At 45.2% G+C, this 22,294-nt stretch overlaps 1 protein-coding gene across 1 annotated transcript in view; it reads right to left on the reverse strand.

Moving 5' to 3' along the window:
• Positions 1-896: 896 nt before the first annotated feature.
• The window catches only part of LOC119402425 (insulin), a 237,436-nt gene continuing 216,038 nt past the window's right edge, over positions 897-22,294 (reverse strand). Inside the window, exon 3 of the mRNA XM_037669569.2 lies at positions 897-1,210. Coding sequence (XP_037525497.1) covers positions 1,026-1,210 — 185 coding nt within the window. The 3' untranslated portion in view covers positions 897-1,025. The remainder of the gene's footprint in view (positions 1,211-22,294) is intronic.

Below are 22,294 nucleotides of genomic sequence, written 5' to 3' on the forward strand. Positions count from 1 at the left end.
CCGTATAAAACTTAGCCGCTTACTCCGAAAACTGAAGAAGCCACTTTCTGGGATGTGCCACCGTACCACCAGCTCCCAGATTATTAGGCCTACAGCAGTATGCACTGCTCGCCTCGTCATTCAGGACGTTCTGTACGACGTCGAGTTCATCATAATTGCTGCATGCTCCCGCGACGTCATCCTGGGATGAGATTTTCTCTCCCGCCACGACGCCGTAATTGCTCTTCCTCACTACACTACATTTAAATTGTGCTTGTTTAACGTGGTGCGTTTCGGTGGGCCGATACGTGAGCCCTTGGAATCTGCCCGGCGACTGCCTGCACATTAACGGGATCAGTGATTCAGTGACACTTTTCATTTCAGATGAGTCAAACGGGCAGCATTCATGAAGAGTATTGAGGCCCACTCTACAAAACATTGGTCCTCCTGGGGCAAGCTGTTCATATATGTGGGGTAATCGGCACTTCTAATAACGACTTCAATATTCAACCTGTAACGTGCAACGGCCTGATTGGAGAAAGTGTCGGGCGTACAAACGCGACTGTGGAAACGCTTCTCCGTGAACAGCTGTACCGGAGCGGTGGTGCCAGAGCGGGCACAAGGAGAACTAGGCCCCAGACGCCGTTTCGGCGCCACGCAGCAGGCCGGACCTGCTTTTTATGTAGGAGCCGTGGAACAAGACTCATAGAAGACTCATAGACTGAACAAGCTTCTTCTACGAGTGCTGGCCTTGTTTCACAGTGCATGGCTATAACCTATCTCTAGTCTTGTATGCTTGGCTAATTTTGCTCTGTATAACTTGCACATTCGTCGTTAGCTCGAAACGAGACCGCCACGGCCAATGACATAGTATAAACAAATCATAGTAAATTGACAATAATTTTATTGGAGTACATTGCTATGAAACGACAATTGCTTTCAAATTGAAGCAGAGCACTTGCGACGCCGCAGCAGAAAGCGGCGTTCGTGTTGCTTATTTTCGCGCGCCTCTTTCCGGGCGTAGTTTCGTGAGCGCACCCTTCGCTTCACTCGTCTGTGCTAGCAGGCCGGACGCGTCCGCAATAGGACAGCAGCTCAGCGACGGCGCAGGGCTTGTGGCAGCACTCCTCGATGATGCCTCGGACCTGGCGGTGACTGGCGGGCCGTAGCAACTGCAGTGCCGTCTTAGCATCCAGGAAACCCAGACGAGGTTCCATCGCCCAAGGAGGCACTGCGAAACGGTATCGAAACCTAGAGTCAGTCAATGGAATGTCTTTTAGAGTGATAGCTATACCACTCCAGGTACAAACCTATAAAACATCTGATTCCGTAAGTCTGGCCTTCAATCTCAGCCAAATGTTATGTGGGCGTCTCTGAGCTGCGTCAGCGACGCAGAAAATTGTTTACACATTGAGAGAGCGCACAGCAATCGCCGACAATAGTCTTTTAGCCGATGCGGCACCGTCGACGTTTCTCCAGCGTATCAGCGCGTTGATCATGTATTAGATGTGAAGCATCTTATAGCGGAGTTCAATCCGGTGGTGGTGTGCGGCGTGACCACCCTTACCGCGCATGCGCAAACACTCTCCACATCCCCTCTCCCCTCCCGTCTCCCCTCACCACTTCCCTTTCCCCTCCCCTTTCCCCCTCCCTTTCCCCCTCTAATTTTCCCCTCCCTTTCCCCCTACCCCTCTCCCCTCCCTCTCTCCACTTCCCGTCTCCCCTTTCCCCCCTCACCACTCCCTTCTGAAACGCGGGCTCTACATGCCCAAACACTGCTTCGCATCGCCTCATGGTCCCCTTTAGCGGGAGATGGTCCGATTTTTTACGTTACGGCGCTCGATGTAAAGCCGAGCCGCATGTAACGTAGCTTGAAGCAATGCCTATGAACAGTCGTATGAATTCATGATAAGCACCTGTGTTTTCTTCGCAAATAGTGTTTTAAATGCGAAGCATTTCTTAGCGAACCTCAAGCACTTTGGCCGTTTCTATCTATCTATCTATCTATCTATCTATCTATCTATCTATCTATCTATCTATCTATCTATCTATCTATCTATCTATCTATCTATCTATCTATCTATCTATCTAGCCGCCTACGTCTGGGCGCTCTCCTGGTCGTCTCCATAACTTGTAATATACCAAAATTGGCCTAGCAGGGGATCAGTGTATGACGAACACGATTCACTGGCCATGACATGAATAACGCAAAATACCTGTCGCGTACGTCATGAAACCCTTTCTCTCAGTCACGTGCGGCACATACCCGTAAACCAGAGTTAATGTTATGCGGGTATGTGCCACAGGTATACCTAGTCTCAACCAACAGGGTAACCGCGAACACACACATTGACACGCAAGGAAAGTGATTATAGTTGTTGGGGTTTTATGTCCGAAAACCACGATATGATATGAGAGACGCCGTAGCGAATGGCTCCGGAAATTTTGACCATTGGGTATTTAACGTATACCGAGATCGCACAGAACGTGGGCATCTAGCATTTTGCCTCTATCCAAATGCGACCGCAGCGGCCGGGATCGAGCCCGCGACCTTCGGGTCAGCAGCCGAGCACCTTAACCGCTACACCACCGCGTCGAACGCAAAGAAAGTTAGGAAACTGAGGACAAAACACCCCTGGAAGATGCTCAAGTACCATCCACTCGTCCACATGGTCCGATACGTGGACCACGTGGATTACGCAAAAACTGGCGTCAATGCTTCCTACAATAAATCTGCTGAGAGAGCCAGGCCTCTCATCATTACCGGTGTCTTGAACATTGATTTATCAAGACCCAAAAATGTCTGGTGCTTATATTGTGTGAAAGGCGGATTGGATGTGGCGAGGGCATCAAAAGACCTCGCTGCCACGTCCACGACAAGAGGCATCATAGATCATTTCATCGTAAGAGGCATCCAGGATTTACACCAGCTGTACTATACCTCGCACTTCACTTCACTTAGACCCCTCGTAACCGCGATCACGAACGGATCCGGTTAACAGGTCCGGTCCAGCTGCTGGTGCTCACTGATCACGGTGATGATGACCTTCTTCGAGAACTCTCAAGAACCCCTTCTACACATACACACGGGTTCATGAAACGTGCGTGCGTTTTCCGTCATAACGGACAAGTGTAAGCATTACAACGGTAACTGTGACTGAAACGTACGTGCAGTGCGCCTGCGCGTGCCATTCGGCTGTGTATATATCTAGGGAAACTTTCGTGAACGAAGCTTAGTTATGACTTTCGCCTGTCCTGTAGGTCTGTGTTCCTTCTTTGTCCTGTTCGGATTCGCTCTATCCAGTATTGATAAATACAAGCACTGCATATCAGCTTACCGAGTCTGGTGTTGGTAACACCCATGTATCTCTTGCCATTGACACGCAACTGTAAACAACTGCTTATATAATAGATATGCGACTCTTCAACATTTCAGTGTGCGTATACCACTTCCATATTTCTCTAGCGTCATGTGAAAAATTACGCCACAGTCACCATCTCGCGCATGCTTCGCGTAACGTCGATTCCTACAGTACGTGGGATCTGCCACATTCTTTCTTTGTTCTTTTTGTCAATTCTAGTGTACATTGCTGTTAAATGCGAAGCATTTCTTAGCGAACCTCTGGCACTTTGAGCGTTTCTATCTATCTATCTATCTATCTATCTATCTATCTATCTATGTAGCCGCCTACGTCTGGGTGCTATGAGTGATCGCCTCCTTAAGTTGGTGTAGACCAAAATTTGCATGAGAGGGTAAGAGGATTTGACAAATATGACGGCCGGGTCATGATATGAATAACGTTAAAATCCTGTCGCGTACGTCATCAAACCCTTTCCACTAGACACGTGTGGCACATACCCGTTTACCACGGGCCGCGGTGTACGGGTATGCGCCACAGGTGATTGACAGTTCATATCTAGATACCCAGGAACGGCGAGAACAGACGTTGGTAACTTAAATGCTAGAGCGTTAAGGAAAACCAACATCGGCAGCGTTGACTCAGCGAATGGAAATAATAAAAATTAGGATCCCAGCAGGAATCGAACCCAAGCATTCTGCGTGGCAATCAGGTATTCTACCGCTGACCCACGCCAGGTCTATAAACTGGCTTGGAAAAACAGCCTACGCAGGCGTACTATCGGTGTAACGTCAATTGTGGTTGTGGTGCTGGCTATCTAATTTTACAAGACAGCTATAAACACTACATGATACTCCTACGATGTGTACTCCTACGATACAGGCGTCATATCAGATGAACGTCTGTGGTTGCAGTGTTGGCTCCTCTTTTATAGCAGTCTAATAAACATTACATTTGTATTCCTATAATTCAGGAAGCTATAGTGGAGCATTGCTCGACCCCGGAGGAATACATTAACGAATGTTACATATGATATCCACATCACAGCACCGTAAAGTGCACTTCGTCCACCAGAACGACGCAGTGTCCTCTTCATTTCTTACGATGCTGGGCGATGGCCTCATGCTGACCGAGGATGATGCCAGATTAATTGACAGCCACTTTGTAGACTAGGCTACGTAGGCCACATACGCCCAGGTAGTCTACGAATACGACAAACACCATCCACTGAAGTTGGTCTACGTAGCACTATCCAGGCCTACCAGCCTCGACGGCCTATACCTCACCAACACGAAGGGTGGCTTCAGGTTCAGACGTGTCGCTGGCTCTGTCGACAGATAATTTGTCGACGAAATGACCGAGGCATCCACGAATTCCAACAGCTCTACTATACCACATACTTCACTACACATGGACCCCTCGTCACCACGATCACGACCGGATCCTATAACAAGTCATGACCAGCTGTTGGTGCTCACTGATCATGGTGATGATGCCCTTGTTCAAGGACTGTCAAGAACTTCTTGCACACATGCACACGGGTTCGTGAAACGTGAGTGCGTTTTCGGGACACGTATAAGCACTACATATCAGCTTGCCGCTTCTGGTTTTTTAATACCCACGTTGCCATTGGCTGCGTTACCCAACCGTAAACAACTGGTTATATAACACATATGCGGCTCTTCAACGTATATATGTGTGCGCGTATAATATATACAAATCTTTAGCGTCATTTTGCAAGGTGCCACGCAGTAAAAAAAGTTACGCCACAGTCACCTACCCGCCACATGCTTCGCATAACATCGACACCCACGGTACGTGGGATCTGCCGAATTTTTTCGTTCCACGCGCCTGGCGTGTTGTCGCAACGCCGGCCAAGCGAAACACTAGTCGCGCTGAAGCAAATGCGCGCTCCCATGCGTATTTGCAAGCAGAAACAACGTGCAGGAATGTGTGAGACATGCTGCAATTTCAACCTCGGAAGCTTGTCGACGAGATCCCGCAGTTCGGGAGCACGAAGCGGAAGCACATCGTCCCGAAAGGTCTTAATTCGTATACCATTCCATTGTGTTTCTATTGCCAATCTTTCAAAACTGCGGATTTGAATAATTATATTAGCTTTGCAGGAAAACTTATTTTCACTAGATGCAACAATAGCCCCTAAGGGTGGCCGAATATGAATTGAGCGTTGTTACACACTGTTTGAATTGAGGAAAAGTTAACTTTGACTAATTCTGGTTACATGACTAGCATAGAGAGAGAGAGAGATAATATTCTTTAATGAAATGCCCGGAGAGGTTAGCCTGGTTTGTCGTCTGGCGTGCTACTCCAGGTGTCGGGTGATGACTATGGTATACACAATGATCACATATACACCATATGCACACAACTTAGTACGCACAGTCACAAACGCACATACTAGCATATACGGGCTCAGCTAGATATAAGAAAGAAACGAGCGCTAAGAGACGGGGACATAAACAAGAGGCACAAAGGACGGGCGCTCATCTGTACCTCTTGTTTATGTCCCTGTTTCTTACAGCTCGTTTGTTTCGCATCGAGCATGAACCCACATGCCCAGACACATGTCTTGCTGAGCTACACTCACAGATGTAGAGGCAGTACTGCAAGACCAAAGAAACCCTATTACTCTCGCCGGATTTCCTTAACTGCGCGGAGGAGTAGTATAGAGTTAGCCGCGGGACTCTCTCTTTCCTTGAAGGCAGAGTAGAACAGACTGCGAACTCTCTGCTGTCCAGGTGGAGTTCCCAATCCATGCAACTCTCACGCCGACGTGGCGTGAACGGGGTCTGGAACTCTGTGCTTGGCAGATGGAGTACAAACTAACGCCAGCAACTAGCTGACGCCGCACAGCGATACAAGTGTCTCGTAACCGTAAGGTCCAAGCGTATACGCCAGAGGTGTCACTTTATTGTGTCAAGTTAATAGGATAACTTTAACTGTCCACACAAGTAAGGTTTTGTGATCGTCAACGTTTGATTTCGCCAACTTCGAAGCATCGAATAGCGGCAACTTCTAACAGTGCTGGGCAGTATCGAAGAAGCATATGTAATCGATACTATCTTAGATACTCTTTGGGTATCTTGTATCTGTATCGCGATACGTCTCGCAACACATGTATCAGTATATGTATTTCCGATACATTGAAGAATCTATCGTTTATTTTAAGATACAAGATTGTAGTAGGAGAGTGTTACCCACAACCGAAAAAGAAAACAGAACCGAAGAAGACGGAGTGCACGAGAAAGGGAGACGAACGTGAAGCGCGTGAGCTTCGGAACGTCGACGGGCTGAGGAAGAACGCGGCCAGCTTGCAAGAGAGCAGTACGTTCGAACTGAGGGGCCTGAGCATTTGGCCTGAAGGACCTAACGGACCGATTGAGTGCTCCGGAGCGGCCCTGTGGGGCTGTTCCAGTGGTAGACGAGCGTGCGGGCCAGGGCGAGCAGCTGATCCTGTTTCAGATTCGGGTCCGGCACAACCACTTGCTGAGATCGTGGTCATGGTGCCAGGTCAGAGCGGGTCCGTCACAACCATTTGCTGAGGATGCGGCTTTGGTGCTACTTCGAGTGCAGCGTGAGCCTGCGCATTCCAGAACGAGCATTTTCTAGTATGCTCGTGCGCTGTCGCACAACGTGCTCGTGCACCTTTCCTGACAAATTGCGTCGTTTCACCTTCCACGGTATTGTGAGTGACGTCCGACCGTGCGGACGCGCCGAGAACTCGCGTGCATATAATTGGCGGACTGTAACGTTTAGGACTTTAGGAAGAGCTATTGTATGAACTTGAAAACGGGGTACCAGCGAAAACAGAAACACGTAGACAAGAAAAAGGCGTTACATATGGACGAACGCTGGACTTTCAACTGTGCTTTATAGGAAAATTGCATTGCCGCACTAGGCGTCTCACGCATGCGCATGGCCGTCCCTTCCCACGACACGTGACACTTCAAACTTATTTTTCCGCTAAGTAAGCACGCTCTTTCGACGTCAGAGACAAGGACATACTGCTGACACAATTATCTTTATGATTCGCAATATGAAATGCTTCTAAAATCCCCGCGAATATATTGCCTTTCCCCTACCCAAAATGGCCGTGCGATAAACATCGGCTCACTTGATTTGCATTTCATGCAACTGCGGCAATGAACAGCCAAATTGCTTTTCAAGACCCCGCTCAAGGATCTAATATGTTCCTGCAAACGCTTATTTATACACCTTCCCGTTTGCCCAATATAAACTTTGCCACATGCCAGTGGAACGCAGTAAATAACATCAGTATTGCACTCAACAAAGGGTTTCATGTGCTTGAAAGGCCTCTTTCCTTTTCCCGTAGATACTTATCGTCGCACATAAGCCCGCAATTTGCATGGTGCGGAAAAAACCACGCTGACACCTTGCTTTTCAGTCACTTTCTTTGTGTTGTGAGAAACCTTATGTATGTAAGGTATCACTTCGAAATCCTTCATATTCTCTGAAGGCTTCCTAACTTTAAAAGCCCCTTCACTTTTTTCAACCCAACTTCCGCCACAGACCTAATGACCGAGAAAGGGAAACCCGCAGCCATCAACCTCTCGACCTTTCACACTACTGGCCATGCGGTGGGAGCAGCTCTTTTGCACCGCGTCCAGGAGGCGACCGAGCGCTACGCTCCTCTTGACCAACTTCGACTGGTTGGATTGTATGGCATTAGTGCTTTCTTTGTTCGGGGCGAAAAAATTTAGCCAAATTGGTCATTGTCATGAAACATTAGTTGTAAGTCAAGAAACCTTATGGCTTTGCCGAGTGGTAGTTCGCGGGTAAAACATAAACCTCGAGCACAATCCCTAATAACAAATAAAGTACCCTCTGCAACACTGCCGACTTTTTCTCCGGGCAAAAGCCTTATAAAAACCAGAAAGTCGTCCGCATACCTAAACACACGGATCACATGTTCATTGTCCAAAGAAGCGCTAATGAGGTTGTCAACTTTGGCCAACTTTGGCTGCATAAAATCGGCGCAACACTAGCCCTAATACATATCCCTCTCTTTCGTAAAAACACACTGCCCTTAAACTCGACCAGGGTGGATTCCAAGTAACAGGACAGCACCTCAAACAATGCGCCAACGGTCATGCCTACTTGGTTCTAAAAGCGAACAACTCCACTGAGTTCGATCACTTCGCGCACCGCTATGTACAATTCGTCGTGCGGAATTGAGTAATAAAGGTGCTCTGTGTCCAAGGAAAACGCACTGTTCACTCCAGTTAGGCCTTCCCTTAGCACGACAACCAAGTCCGCGGAATTTCGGAGGGCGAACGCTGGCTTCAAGGAGTTCAGATGACGCTGAAGGAAGGTGCTTACAGTTTTTAAAGACGATAGTCTTTCTTGGGATACTTAAACCGAGAAATTTTGGTCTGTCTTTCTGTTTGTCGGCACGTCACTCGATTTAGCCACCCGGCCAAAGTTGAACCACTCGCTTACCGCCCACCCAGCTTGAACTGGTGCGGCTGTTCACACTTGTGAACGCTGTCGATCAGAAAGTAAATATTACGCATATCTGAGGTGCAACATCACTAGGTAAGTATTAGGTGGTGTGTTCCTTTAATAGAAAATGCATTCATACGTAATTCTAAAGGTCCTAGTTTCTTAAGCTGCGCTGAAAATGCGACTGCGCTGAAACTTGCCTTCCTCCGTGCCCTCTGCACGAGCTCATTGTTGTGTTTCGGTTTCGGTTCTGTATTGCACTGTACGAATGCCATGGGGCGCCGCTCTGGCATTCCTGCTTTACCCAGGCGACGTGTACATAAAAGAGTGTGTGGAGAGTACTCGTTGAGTGTGGACGTTTCTTCTGCTTCAGCGCTTCGCGCCAAATCGCGTGTTCGGGCTGGCTGGCGTCCCCGCCGGTCGCGTTGGTCACCGCCGGTCTTCGCCTGCTGCTGCGCCGGGACTACCAGCCCGCAACACAGCACTCATGTTTCCCGACGTATTGACAGATGGCGTCCATATCTCACGCAGCGCCTCTTCTATCGTCTTTAGACGACATTTGCAGCGAAGCACGCAGATACGCGGCCAATTTTTGCCAAGATCCGCTTTCTGTCACAATTGCTCTTAGTGGGCAGTCCACCTTACGAGTCTTCGCCGTGAAAAAGACTTGGAGCCGGTCGTTACTGCACTTTGCCGCTGCCTTAGCTAAACTTTCTTAGTTGCACTTCTCAATTGGATCAATTTTGTAAAGAGGCCCATACTGGTGACTGGCATCTGTCCAGAGGGATCGCTGGAAGCGCCAAGCATGTGCCGATACAAGTGTCGCCGCGTCTTTTCTCGAGAAAGGTATTTCAACCATTTCTCTCGAGGCGTCATCTCCAGCTTTGGCAGCGTCATCAGCCTGGACGACTGGAAAGCAGCAGAATGGAGAAACTGGCTTCTTTTTTACCCACCAATTGTACTCAAGGATTACATTCCACAGAAAGAATACAGTTATTGGATGCAATTTGTCTGTATGATGCACTACCTTTTTGGCCGAATGGTTTCCATGGAACAACTCATTGTAATTGAAAAGAGCATGATAAAATTTCTCCAAGAGCATGAAAAGTTGTACGGGACAGAATACATGACTTATAATTCACACCTACTTGTGCACCTTGTCTACTGTGTGAAAAATTGGGGTCCACTGTGGGGATATTCTCTATTTCCATTTGAAGCAATGAATGGGACTTTGGCGAAATTTGATAAGGGAACACGCTATGCCAACTTTCAAATCGTCCACAAGTACTGCATTGTCCAAGCACTCTCAAAACTGTGGTAAGAGAATTCACTTCAGAATACTCGCCATGACATCAACGCTGCTTTCAAGTGCTTAGTGAAAGGTTATAGTCTTCGACAAAATGTTACAAGAAAGGGATGTATTTTGCTAATAGGAAAAGGAGAGCAAAGGGGAATCGAAATAGAGTACCAGAAAATTGCAATAGGACCATTTAGATTCTGCACTTCTCACTTGGACAAATCTCGAAGAAAAAATTGCTACATACAAGCTGATGGGATCTTTGGGCGCATTTTACGAATTATTTCGTCTTAATGTGCAAACACTAGACATAACGAAATCAAGGTTGATATGGAAATTCTGGATGTCGTACGGAAACTTTTCACTGGTCTTCCTCAAGATCGTTTTGTTCAGTTTGTGGAAGTTCGACCTACTGGTGAATCCCGTCTCGTAAGTGCTGCATCCGTAACCAAATGCATTTGCTTGAATGAAAGTCAGTACATCTTTCTGTGTTGTCTACATGATAACCTAATGCTAGAATTTGTTTGAATGAATAAAGCAAGTAGCTGTTACAAGGGATGATCAAAAGGTTATGTAACCTGGCTATTAACACTTGTTATACAGGTATCTTCCCTTCACCAGCTTTTTCTATCTAGCCATCCATGGTCAGCATCCGTATACATAACACATAGTTCTGATGTATACAAACTCTGATAATCTTTTATCGCATCTCTCTGTGTACTATATTTACTAAGCTTTTTGTTGAAATATTCTTATTGAACTAGATTGCTGCATCTCTTTGTATGTGTATACTGTACTTTTTTGTATGATTCAATATTTGTACTGATGTTCATTTTTGACACCTCTCGGTATATATTTGCTAATTAAGGTTTCTGTTGAAATCTTCGTATTCAAGTATATTGCTGAAATACCTTGTATGTGTTTACTTCATCGTTTTTGTTTTTTGTATATTTAATTAATATTTGTGCTCGCTTGTACCCCACTCCTGCCTAACGTCTAAAACTCAGACAAGCAGTATTGTAATAAATAAATGATTAAGTAAAGACTTCCAGTTTCACTGTTTTTCCACATCAGCCACATAGGCGTGGCATCCTTTCACAATTTCAAGGGAGTGCAGACCATGTTAAAGCATTCTAGAAAAGGAAGAAGTTGCGCTAGAAGAACTCAGTGTGATGGTAAAAGTGTATCGCAGCCTATATCCTTGTGCTACATACGATTGCTCAGTTCAAGATTAGGCATGCATAGTGGTTTGTACGAGATGGATTCATGAAATTTGTACAATTGGTACCAAAAACTTGTAACAGGCAGCCAGGCATACATGTATAGAAAGAACAAACTCCAAGCAATGTTCATGACAATAGAAGAAACTTCATGAGCAATCCTTGCATGTGAAAAACTATGCATTCATTTGAATGCTTTGGGGTCATCCTTACGGTAAGCTGAAGTGAATTTTAGGGAAATAGGATTATGCATAAAAATAAATATTATTTAAACTCTGGAAGTAGTTTTGTATAACTAAGTGCAGGGTAAAGAGCACCTCTGCCTAGTCATAACCTTTGTCTACTGCAGTAAAATATTTTGTGCCTTACAAAAAAAGAAACGAAAATATTAGCAGCTTCTAAAAGCTTTTTTTTTCTGGGTGTTGGAGTGACCAAAATATTATTTCAGACTGTTTCCTATAGGCAAATTCTAAGGAAGAGATCCCCGTTTACGGAGTGAAATTTTCTGAAAGATCTTTTTTTTTTGCTTTTTACATAGAAAGTGTCATGCATGATGCCTGCCTGAAGAATAGTTTGTCTTCTAAGGGTTGGCCATTTAAATGCTTTGGGTCATGCTGCGTTTGTCAAATGTGTGCACTTGCGAAGGTTGAACTTCTGTCGATCTGTTATTCTTAACTAACCTGGAAACACAAGAGTTTACAAGCTGTGTGTCAAAATTGTGACATCAATCATGCACAAAAACCATGTCTTCATTATATGGCTAGACATACATCAAGCGCTACTTCTATCACTCTATGAGCAGTAAAACTGAGCCAGTAAAATAGAGCAGGTGGCTTTCTTGGGCACATTTTACTTTATTGTAATTATTATAGCTTGGGTGAGGTGGTTCGTACTTATGAAAGATTTTAACAGCACAAACGACAACACCCAGGGAGACGGACAGACATCAGCACTGTGTCTGTGTGTTTTTGTGGTGTTAAAATCATTCATTCGTAATTGTTATACTTGTGGAATGCCATCAATATTGTGTGACGAATGACTGTCCCATGCCACTGCTTGAGAGGTCTCAATAGTGTCTAGTATTTTGATGTACTACACATTTGCCCACTTACCTCTTGCATTGCACTTGACTACATTCCGCTGTGCAGTAATTTCCTGCTACCTACATATGAATTGCTTTCTTTTTCTTCAATTCTGCAAGCATTACTTGGTCGAAGTGGGATAGTGATGAAGTTGGCCATGAGAGCACACATAACAGATGCTGTTTTCTTCCCTAAGTACTCAACTTGTGGCAGTGCATAGAATTTGCAATGTTATCACAGTGTATTCAGGAGGTGCAGATGCATTTAATGTGGTTATGGTTGCTATGGAACATGAAGAACAAATTGGATAATGCTTGCTCATTGAACAAGAACAAACTGCTCAGTAAGTTCTTCACAATGAATGCGAATGTGACTTAATTTAAGTGGCTCATTCTTATCACAATTATTTCATGAGCTTGCTCAGGGCTGTGATGCCGAAGTGTTGTAAAAAAATTCAGCAAATTTATTATCACATTCATAAAAATCTTCTAGATGACTCTTCACGGGATGCAATATTCGTGGCCTATTAATGTGCAGAATTTCACTCTATCTTCTTCAGTTGCCCAAGCTCCTAACCAGTGACTCCTTTCTGTTTTATCATTCATTATTATAAGAAATTGAAACATGATGAATAGCTGATAAAAATGCCAAAGTTGGTGCTAGATGATGCCTTTCTAGAAAAGGTAGCCATTGTAGAAAAGGAATATATGACAGCTCGTTCATTCAAGTGTGCCATGTCGTGGAGAGTGTAAAAAGTCACCATCTTTTATATCATATTTGTTGCATAATTTTCGTTCTTATTTGGTGATAACTAGTGTAGGGAGTTGAACTTATACATTGTCAGCCCTTACAACATGTCGCCCTTTTTTGTGAGACAATAGTCTGTCTTTGTGCTTCACGTTATTTTAATCCTGTATGAAAATATCGCAGAATTTTACAAGTCTCATGTTGTGCTTGGTGGCGAATCATTAATAGCAGCTGCATCATCATAAACGTTTACTAATTTACCTGGAAAGATCATGGCACCATTGCAAAATTATGTGTAGCATATCATACTTGAATTATGATGACCTTGTGCTGTACAGTTGTGTGAACTCATGCTTACTGAACTCAGAAATTTCTGACTTGATTACGTAGCCTAGGGCGACTATGTTTGTGCCTATCTGCCACTTTAATTCATGAAAACTTGTATTTATTTATTTTCAGTGCAGCTGTGCAATACCAAATCAATAAAGAGCTTCTGAGCAAGTCGTTCTTGTATTAATACTGTGGTGATGAAATTTATTTCGGGCAAGTAGCTCGTTTGCATGCATGAAGTGCAAAGTCAGGCCGCGTAATAGTACACACAGCATTAAAACCTGAACATCCACTAATTATTGCCATGTAAGTATACAAACCTTGATGCGACAAAAATTTTGAACAACATATATACAACTAAACTCAAGCCATACTGTCATGCACAGCCGTAAACATGGCTATAATCTGGTACAATGGAAGCATCGGGCAAGGTGTTATGACACAAGATTGCGTGTATTAATCTCGTAATTGATGCAGTCATTAATTTATGACATGTGAGTAGTGTGGTGAAAGGGCATCACCATATGTAGACATCAGAAGGACATCTTGCTGGTCCGTGTTTCTTGCGCTATGTTTAATAATGGTATGTAGACACGGGTGAATAGTGTTCCAAGTCTAACAAAGCTAGCAAATTGATACTGACCACATGTATATTTCACTTTATCCAAAGCACATGATCTGTGTCTGCTGTTGAATGGATTATGCACTATCAGGCCGTGAGTGGCACAGAACAGTGCTTCCAGAGCAACTTCTCTCATACATGAATACCCATTAGAGAGAACGAGAGCATCTTTGCCATTGAAGCCCTGTGCTTGCACTACATTTTCTGGGCAGAAAATGTGTGTCTTGCTCTTACGTATGGCAAGCCGTCTTTTTGTTTATTTCTCTTGCTTAACATAAAAATGTTTCAATAAAATGTGCACTTAATTCCCACTTTAGTTTCAGTGCACGTTGCAGTCATGTGAAATCGGGCCCTTCAGTTTCTGTTGTTCATGTGGTTTTTATATGTACCACATACAATGAAGTCAGAAAGCACAGAATGCAATTGTTGTTTCATTGAAATCTGGAAGTGATAAGAATAAATGTAGACAAAAAGAATGCCTTGCATACGTGGGAACTGTACCAATGTAGGACCAAGTCAATAGCATTTAATGTTGGATGCATGCACTACACACAGGTACATTAACATTAACTGACATTTCAATGCAATATTGATGAAAATTATTGTGAGTCAACACCAATTTCGTTGGCGTATTAATCATAAAGGTGTAAGTTGGTGACGTACACGGAGTCAGAATACAGGTAGGAAAAAGATGCATATGTGTCAACATAATTAACAAATATTAGTGAGCCAGCAGAGGTTGTGTAGGCGTATGTGCACGGTCGGAGAGGGGGGCGAGGGCCAGGGCAGAGTATCTGGTCGCCCCCCCCCCCTCCTCTATTCATCTAAAGCGAAGCACAAGGTCTGTCCCACACCTTACTCAGTCGGAGCTCTCCTGTCATTGCTTAGAGGGCAGGATTATATGGGAGGAAGATTTGTAGGCCCGGTGCGCATGCATGCCTGTGGTTGGAGAAACGAAAGGGTGACCTTACGAAAATTGCGTGTATTATTGGTTCGTGAACATTTTGGCCATGGCACGGCCTTCGTCATAATCAGAACTTTGATGAAGGGTGGACCTCAGCTGAGTGTCCACCAACCAATGTGTGCTCGTGTATGTGTTTGTGTTTGTCTTGGAGTGACACAGTATTAAAATTTGAGACATTGATGGCACTTAGTGAAACAAATTGGGCTTAGCAAGGGATATATAGTGGCGTGTGGACTTTACGTCGCACAATACTAGAATCAGCAGTCAATAATTGCTCAATGGTAGCTCGATATAACTTCGTCAATGACATTTTCATTGCGAACTGCTCAACAGAAATGTTGTTGATGAAATATTTCGTCAGTGGTATTTCGAAATGATTGTGTCAATGAAATTTTTATTGCAACATGCTCAACAGAAATATTGTTTACGAAATATTCCTTCAATGGAATTTTGATGGAAGTGATTCAATAAAATTTTTATTGCGATGTGCTCAAGAGAAATTTTGTTTACGAAATATTCCTTCAATTGTATTTCGATTGAAATGAGTCAATGAAATATTTATTGCAAGGTGCTCATAGAAATATTGCTGAGAAAATATTCCCTCAATGGTATTTCAATAGAAATTAGTCAATGACATTTTTATTGCGAACTGGTCAACAGAAATGTTGTTGACGAAGTGTTGAAGCAAGTCAATGAGTATTGCCAAATCATTGATGATCAATAAAGTCAATAATTCGATCATACTCTGGCAATGGAAAATCAACAGTCATTTTCATAAGGGTCGGTTTGCGAGGCAGATCGCTGCGCTCGTTGCAGCGGCTGCGTTTCCTTACGCGGCGTATTCTTCAGTTACGCCGGGCAGGTTGCTAAAGTAGATAACTGTTAGCCTTACTTCACATAACATTCAAAATTGTTGCTATCGCATCATTGCTTCACCCTTAAAGCGAAACTGCGGCTTTTTTCTCTTCTGTTTGCCAACAAAAAAGTAAGTGGCCTCGTTTAACGGTTCAACAGAGACCTGATGTGTTATTTGCACATGGCTACATAGATAGATGGCGTGACATATTCACCACCCCATCAGAATATACGTTAACGACTATACCACTGCATTCCTCTCTGCATGGACGACGACCAAGTGAAGTACGCGACTAGATATCTCTGCCTTAAAAGGTCGTTTTTTTTTCTTTGGAAAACCCGCACAAGCGACGAAAATGTTGCACCCGTGCTTCGCACAGAAATAACCTTCTTCGAAGCAGTACACGGAGCAACGTCGTGGAGTCCGTACATACGATGTGTAACCGTTAGTGACAACATACTTTAAAGAAGCCACAAGTTGATAGCACACGTTAATGGTAGGATCTGCAGAGGACCATCAAGCGGCAATGAACAGCTTCATTACTGTCGCAAGACTGACACATACGGAACGCTACCCATTTCAAGGAGTGCGCAAAAGAGCTACCGAAGAATTTGACAACGAACAATGCTTGTGCGGTAGTGTGGGCGCTGCTACCTTCCCGTCTGAGTCGAAAAATCAAACGCTCGATCACGGAGTTTTGAACCGTCACCTACGCAGGAATCGTGACATGATGCTTAACCAATTCGCTCAATTGACGAATTTGAATGTCACACCGTCTGAGTCATGCTCACAACTGATGGGTCACTTTTAATCTGATTACAGCTTAGTAATTATCTTATTTGCTGCGTTTCTTAGCGAACCTTTGGCACTTTGAGCGTTTCTATCTATCTATCTATCTATCTATCTATCTATCTATCTATCTATCTATCTATCTATCTATCTATCTATCTATCTATCTATCTATCTATCTATCTATCTATCTATCTATCTATCTATCTATCTATCTATCTATCTATCTATCTATCTATCTATCCGCCTACGTCTGGGTGCTCTCATGATCGCCTCCTTAACTTGGTATAGACCAAAATTGGCATGGGAAGGTAAGAGGATTTGACGAATATGACTGTGGTGTCATGACATGCATAATGTGAAAATCCTGTCGCGTACGTCGTTAAACCCTTTCCTGCAGACACGTGTGGCACACACCCGTTTACCACGAGACGCGGTGTACGGGTATGCGCCGCAGGTGATTACCAGTTTATATCTACCCAGGAACGGCGAGAACACACATTGGTAAATAACCAAGCAAACTTGACCGACCATCGCTTTTTGACCAATGCCGCCCCTTGCTTGGCTACAGGTGCGGTGCCGACCTAACTGGCCGTGAAAGCATGGCCAAGACGGGCCGTCCTAACCTGCCGACCACAACGGCACATATGGCTCACTGCACCGGCACTAGCTTGGCCGCCAACGCTGGCACGAGGTGGCAGGCCGGTGTAGCACCGAGCGCGCGGTTATTGGTTCGCCGAGAGTTCGTGTGTGCGTCGGGCCAGCCTTAGTGGCCGAGCGCGCTTGTGGACTACCGTTTCTTTCTGTTTTTTGTTTTTTTTTGTGCTTCGCGGCCGCCATAGTTTCGCCTCTTCGCCTTCTCTGCAGCGCAAGGACGCGGGCATGCGATCACGTTGAGCAAAAGTAAAGGTATCTCTGGTTTAAACTTTGCAACATGGATCACATGGAGTCAGGTGTGAGAATCATTGATTCCTTAAACAAATGCCAAATGCATAGTGAGCCCATAAGTTTAGGCATGTTTTTTTAGCCGCGAATATTTTTCAGCACGATTTCAAAGAAAGAATAGCGGGACGAAACGTTCGGTTTGAGGGGCCAGCGCCGCCCGGAAAGTCCGCCTGTTCTTCCGTCTTGGCCTATGACCTAGTACTGGCAACGTGGTAATGAAGTTCTCGCGCATAGAGGACAGAGCATGTTCTACGTTGCTCAGAAGATGCATACTTTATATACCAAACGAATGTGTAGTGCACAAGTATATTCCATGGCACTATGCCATGCTTTTCGTGCGTGAAGAGCATAGCAGGAAACAGATTTGCGTTATCTTAATATTCTGACAAACTCCCCAAACGGTCAGAAACGCATGGTAATCCTGGACATCCAAGGAACAGTAACCATCTCAGACGGGGGCTGCAAAACAACACCAAGCAATTAGTTTCACCCCCAGCGTCACTCATGTTGGACTCGCTACCAACGAGACAAGGAGCAGCAGCCGCTTCCCTCCACATTGCGGTAGAAGCGCAAAAGGAGCAGCGTGCCGGTTCTCAAAGAAATATTGCAACGAGTATCGCCCGTATCGGCCCGTAACAGCACCGAGTGTCGACCCGTAACGTGATCCCCTCTTCAGGGCGCGCGTTCATTGTAACGTGGGAAAGTTATAGCAGCGCAGGCGCACAAATATAGTCAGCAAATAACCCGCGTCTTAGAGGCCATATGTTGGGCCGACTTTGCGAATAGCAGAAGTGTCAAGGAGTGCTTTGAATGCCAATTATGTCTGCGTGGCGTATTTTCATCATCCGTGCATTAATAGCGTGCGCTGTTTTTTTCCTGAACGTCATCTGTATCGCACTCCTCCATTCACCATTCATTATACGGAAACATCATATACATTGTGAAAATCTTCTGCTCTGGCTATACGTATCCTTTTTGTGTTGTGCTCGTATAGAGGGCTCGAACATTTTCACCATGAATTCTAGTTCTCATTTCTGTTTTACGGTGAAACATCGTATATTTTTACTCTGTGTATATATTACTTTCAAATCCATTGTGCATATGCTTGATGACAAAATATTATTCGCGGAAAAAATGTATAGTAACCACTTTTAAGGTTTCGCGCCTTTTCACTTGGCTAAGAGCAAGTGAGTGTCTCCTGTTTTGTTTTCCCGGGAGGGAACACTCTGCTTTTTCCCGCCATTTCACGGCCAGCACGGGAAAGAAATTCGATACCCGCTTCTTCTCGGCGAGCGGGGTGCGCATTCACTGCTGTGTGAACGCAAGAGGGTGAGTGTCTTCGTCGAACTGCGTCGACCCACCCGCACTGAAACATTTCGGCGGGCGAGAAAGAGAAACGAGACAAGTGATAAGCGGATCGAGCGTACCCCTCCACCTTCTCGCCCTTCGAGATATTCGCGTCATATCACAGGAACCTTGATATGACGCGTAATTGCGCAAGTCGCGCAAGGAAAAAAAAAAGTTGTGCAACATAAATGTATAGCTTTTTCGCTTTTAATTATTTGTTTCCTCCACGTGTAACGACATTTCCTTGCACGATCAGTTGAAATTTCGTGAAATAACATCCCGCCACCAAGCGACACCACTGAGCGACACCGAAGATATGACGTCATGCAACCCCACATCAGCTATGGCGCTTAGCGGAGAAGGGCCGCTCTCATGCGTGCTTCGGTGGCATCTGTTTTTGCTTGTTCACGCCGAAAAGTCGTGGTATTGAGCGTTATTTTGTGTGACAGCGGCGCTTTTCTGCACGGCAATACGGTGTGGACTGCTGCAGATGTCGACAGCAAGGTGAGAACCCTCACTTTTGTGTCACTCGATGTACTGCGTAGTAAGGTTGTTGCCCGCGCTAGTGCGCTGTTAGGCTTAGGGTACGTTCGATCTTGCAACTGCGCCATGGCTAGGAATCGGGCGCCTCGACGTAAACTTATCAAAGGTTCGTGACGATTTTCTTATCCCCAGGTGCATAGGCATGCGCAGGGTTCCCCATTAGGGGGGGGGGGGGCGAAGGTTCATCGCAGCGCCCCCCACCCTACTAAGTCAATGTGTCGGGCAGCATTTTGCGCCCCCCACCCCTCTTAGGTGACTAGAAAGGTCAATGTACGGGGCAGATTCTGCGCCCCCCCCTCTTAGGTGATTAGGGGGGGGCGGCCGCACCCCCTGCCCCCCCCTGTGCGCACGCCTATGCCCAGTTGCGCATTTCTTTTGGCACTCGCGTTATCAGATGACGAAGGTTCGGTGTAAACTAATGGACTAGCGTGTTGAAAACGCAAGGAGCGTTTGAAGCGATCAAGCGATAACGCGCGTCGCTCACGTTTTAGGGGCGAAGCTCCTTAAAGCGGCACCCGTTCGTACCTTGTAGTGCGTAACCAGTCGTAACGCTAGTACCAGATCTTGACCTCCAATGTGGTGCCGGTGGGAGATTTTTCCTGTGCGTTGTTGAACAATGAAAAATTCGCAGCGTGCGCGTTAACTAAACGCCGAATTCTTCTGTCTCTCATTCCCCATTAGCAGCCATTGGCATGTTCCAGTAGGAAACGTTAGTAGAAGTAGAAGTGTAAATGTTAGCTAAAAGCCGACTTCTTCTGTCTCTCATTCCCATTAGCAGCCATTGTTTACCTCCAAGGTAGTGCCTGGTGAGATTTCTCCTGTGCGTGATTAAACAATAAAAATTTTGTTCAAAACGCCGTTGATTGATGAAATAAACCAACGAAAGACGCCAGATGTTTTTAAAAGCAAAACGAAAGAACGCCAGATGTTTCAAAGCAAAACGAAAAGACGCCAGCTGCTTAACGAAAGACGCCAGATGTTTTCTAAAGCAATGGTTTTCTAAACAATGAAAATTCACAGCGTACATGTAAAATTAAAGTGAGCTGCAAGTCGTCACAACTCTCAACGAACCTTTAGTATAAACGCGCCCGATCTCACGTCGGTGATGATGTACTGGGCAGAATTCACGGAAGATTCACGGTTTACCGATGAACCTCCGCAGCTTCGCCCACTCATCATCATTCACTCCGTGGATATGCTGTGATTTTTTTAAAACGCCTGGCGCAAGATAACTTGCAGAAGCGCGAAGGTGAGTACCGCGTTCCTCGAAAATTGTCGCTTCGGCACGATGGAAAAAGGTTTCGCCCCGCTCATTTATTTCGAGCTCTTGTAAAACGTTTTCATCTGTGATAACGTGCCGGTTGGGGCTGTATAGTACGTGGTATTCTATTGCGGATGCCGGATATGTGTGCTCGTGGGTTTGAAGGCGCATAGAATAAGGTCGTGTAATGTAACGCTTTATATCATGAGAGCATAGAGCACTCCTCACAATGCGATGTTGCGATGTTCGTAACAGAAAATTGCGATTGTTTCTAATTCCACGCGTTAAACGGTTGTGCCCTTTCGCGTCTCCTCGTAGTTCTCCCATTTCGATTTTTTTGTTCAGCTGACGTAGACCAGTGGAGCTTCGCGAGGCAACAATAGCACTGTACTTTGGTGCGGCTACAACGCAAGAGGGCAGGTTGCATTGAATAAATATTTACTGTGTGTTTTTTTCTCGCTTTTTTTACCGTGGCAAATAAACATCACAAGGCGTCTTCTGTCTATTTTCCGGAACTGCGCGTAGCCTAGAGGGCAGCTACAATGACAGCTCGGGAATAATTCCTGTAGTCTCGTGTATTCTCATGATAAAAAAAATTCTCACACTGGCCATTCAGAAATGTAACCCAGAGACCGGCTGTAGCGATAAAAAAACAAGACAAAAAAATAATGACGGACGCAGGGAAACTGCGCGCGCAAAAGAACCAAAACCGAAACTTGCGAACTATCATAAGCTCATAAGCGACTTGGCGCCTCAATACATTCCCACGAGAGGGGTAGTTCTCTCTCGATTCCCTTGCTCTTTCTTCGGCCGCATGACTTAATGGCAGTGTCCATTCTACGAAGTTTCCCTTCCTCCATGGGCGCGCTTGTTCTTCACTGACGCTTTCGGGCGAGAGACTCCTCTCCTGCCATGCATGCCAACGGCTCGCATAGCACTCTTTGGTCGCATCGTCGACTCCGTCGTTTTTCGGCGGCGGCGTCCACCCCTTAGGCGCCCCACTCGATAGCTTGAAATTGAAAACAGCAGTCAATACCAATTGAAATGAAATAAAATGAAAAGTTTAGTAATCTCTGGTCGGCAGCAATACTAATTCCCATATACATGTAATTCACATGTGACACGGCCGGCTTACCGTCTAGTGCATCGGAACATTATAATTTAAGTAAACTAAGTTAAGCTGAGGTCGAACGAGCGTTAGTAAGATAGTTGACGAATATCGTTTATAAAATTACGTAAATTGCGGCGTAGGTGACCTAATTGCCTTGACAACTTACGCATATATGCATGCAGTGTGTGTTCGTCTTGACAGAGTGGTATACTTAGATTATTAACAACTAGATATCTGTGTCGAGGATCTTGCGAAACAGCAGTGTTATTTATGTGTTAAAAGCGCTTTAGTATGCTTGCGTCTTAGTATGCTTCTGCAGCAGTCATTTTCTCGTCAGGAAACTGTTTGCATTCTTATC

This window comes from Rhipicephalus sanguineus, chromosome 8 (genome assembly GCF_013339695.2).
Source record: "Rhipicephalus sanguineus isolate Rsan-2018 chromosome 8, BIME_Rsan_1.4, whole genome shotgun sequence".
Lineage (NCBI taxonomy): Eukaryota > Metazoa > Arthropoda > Arachnida > Ixodida > Ixodidae > Rhipicephalus > Rhipicephalus sanguineus.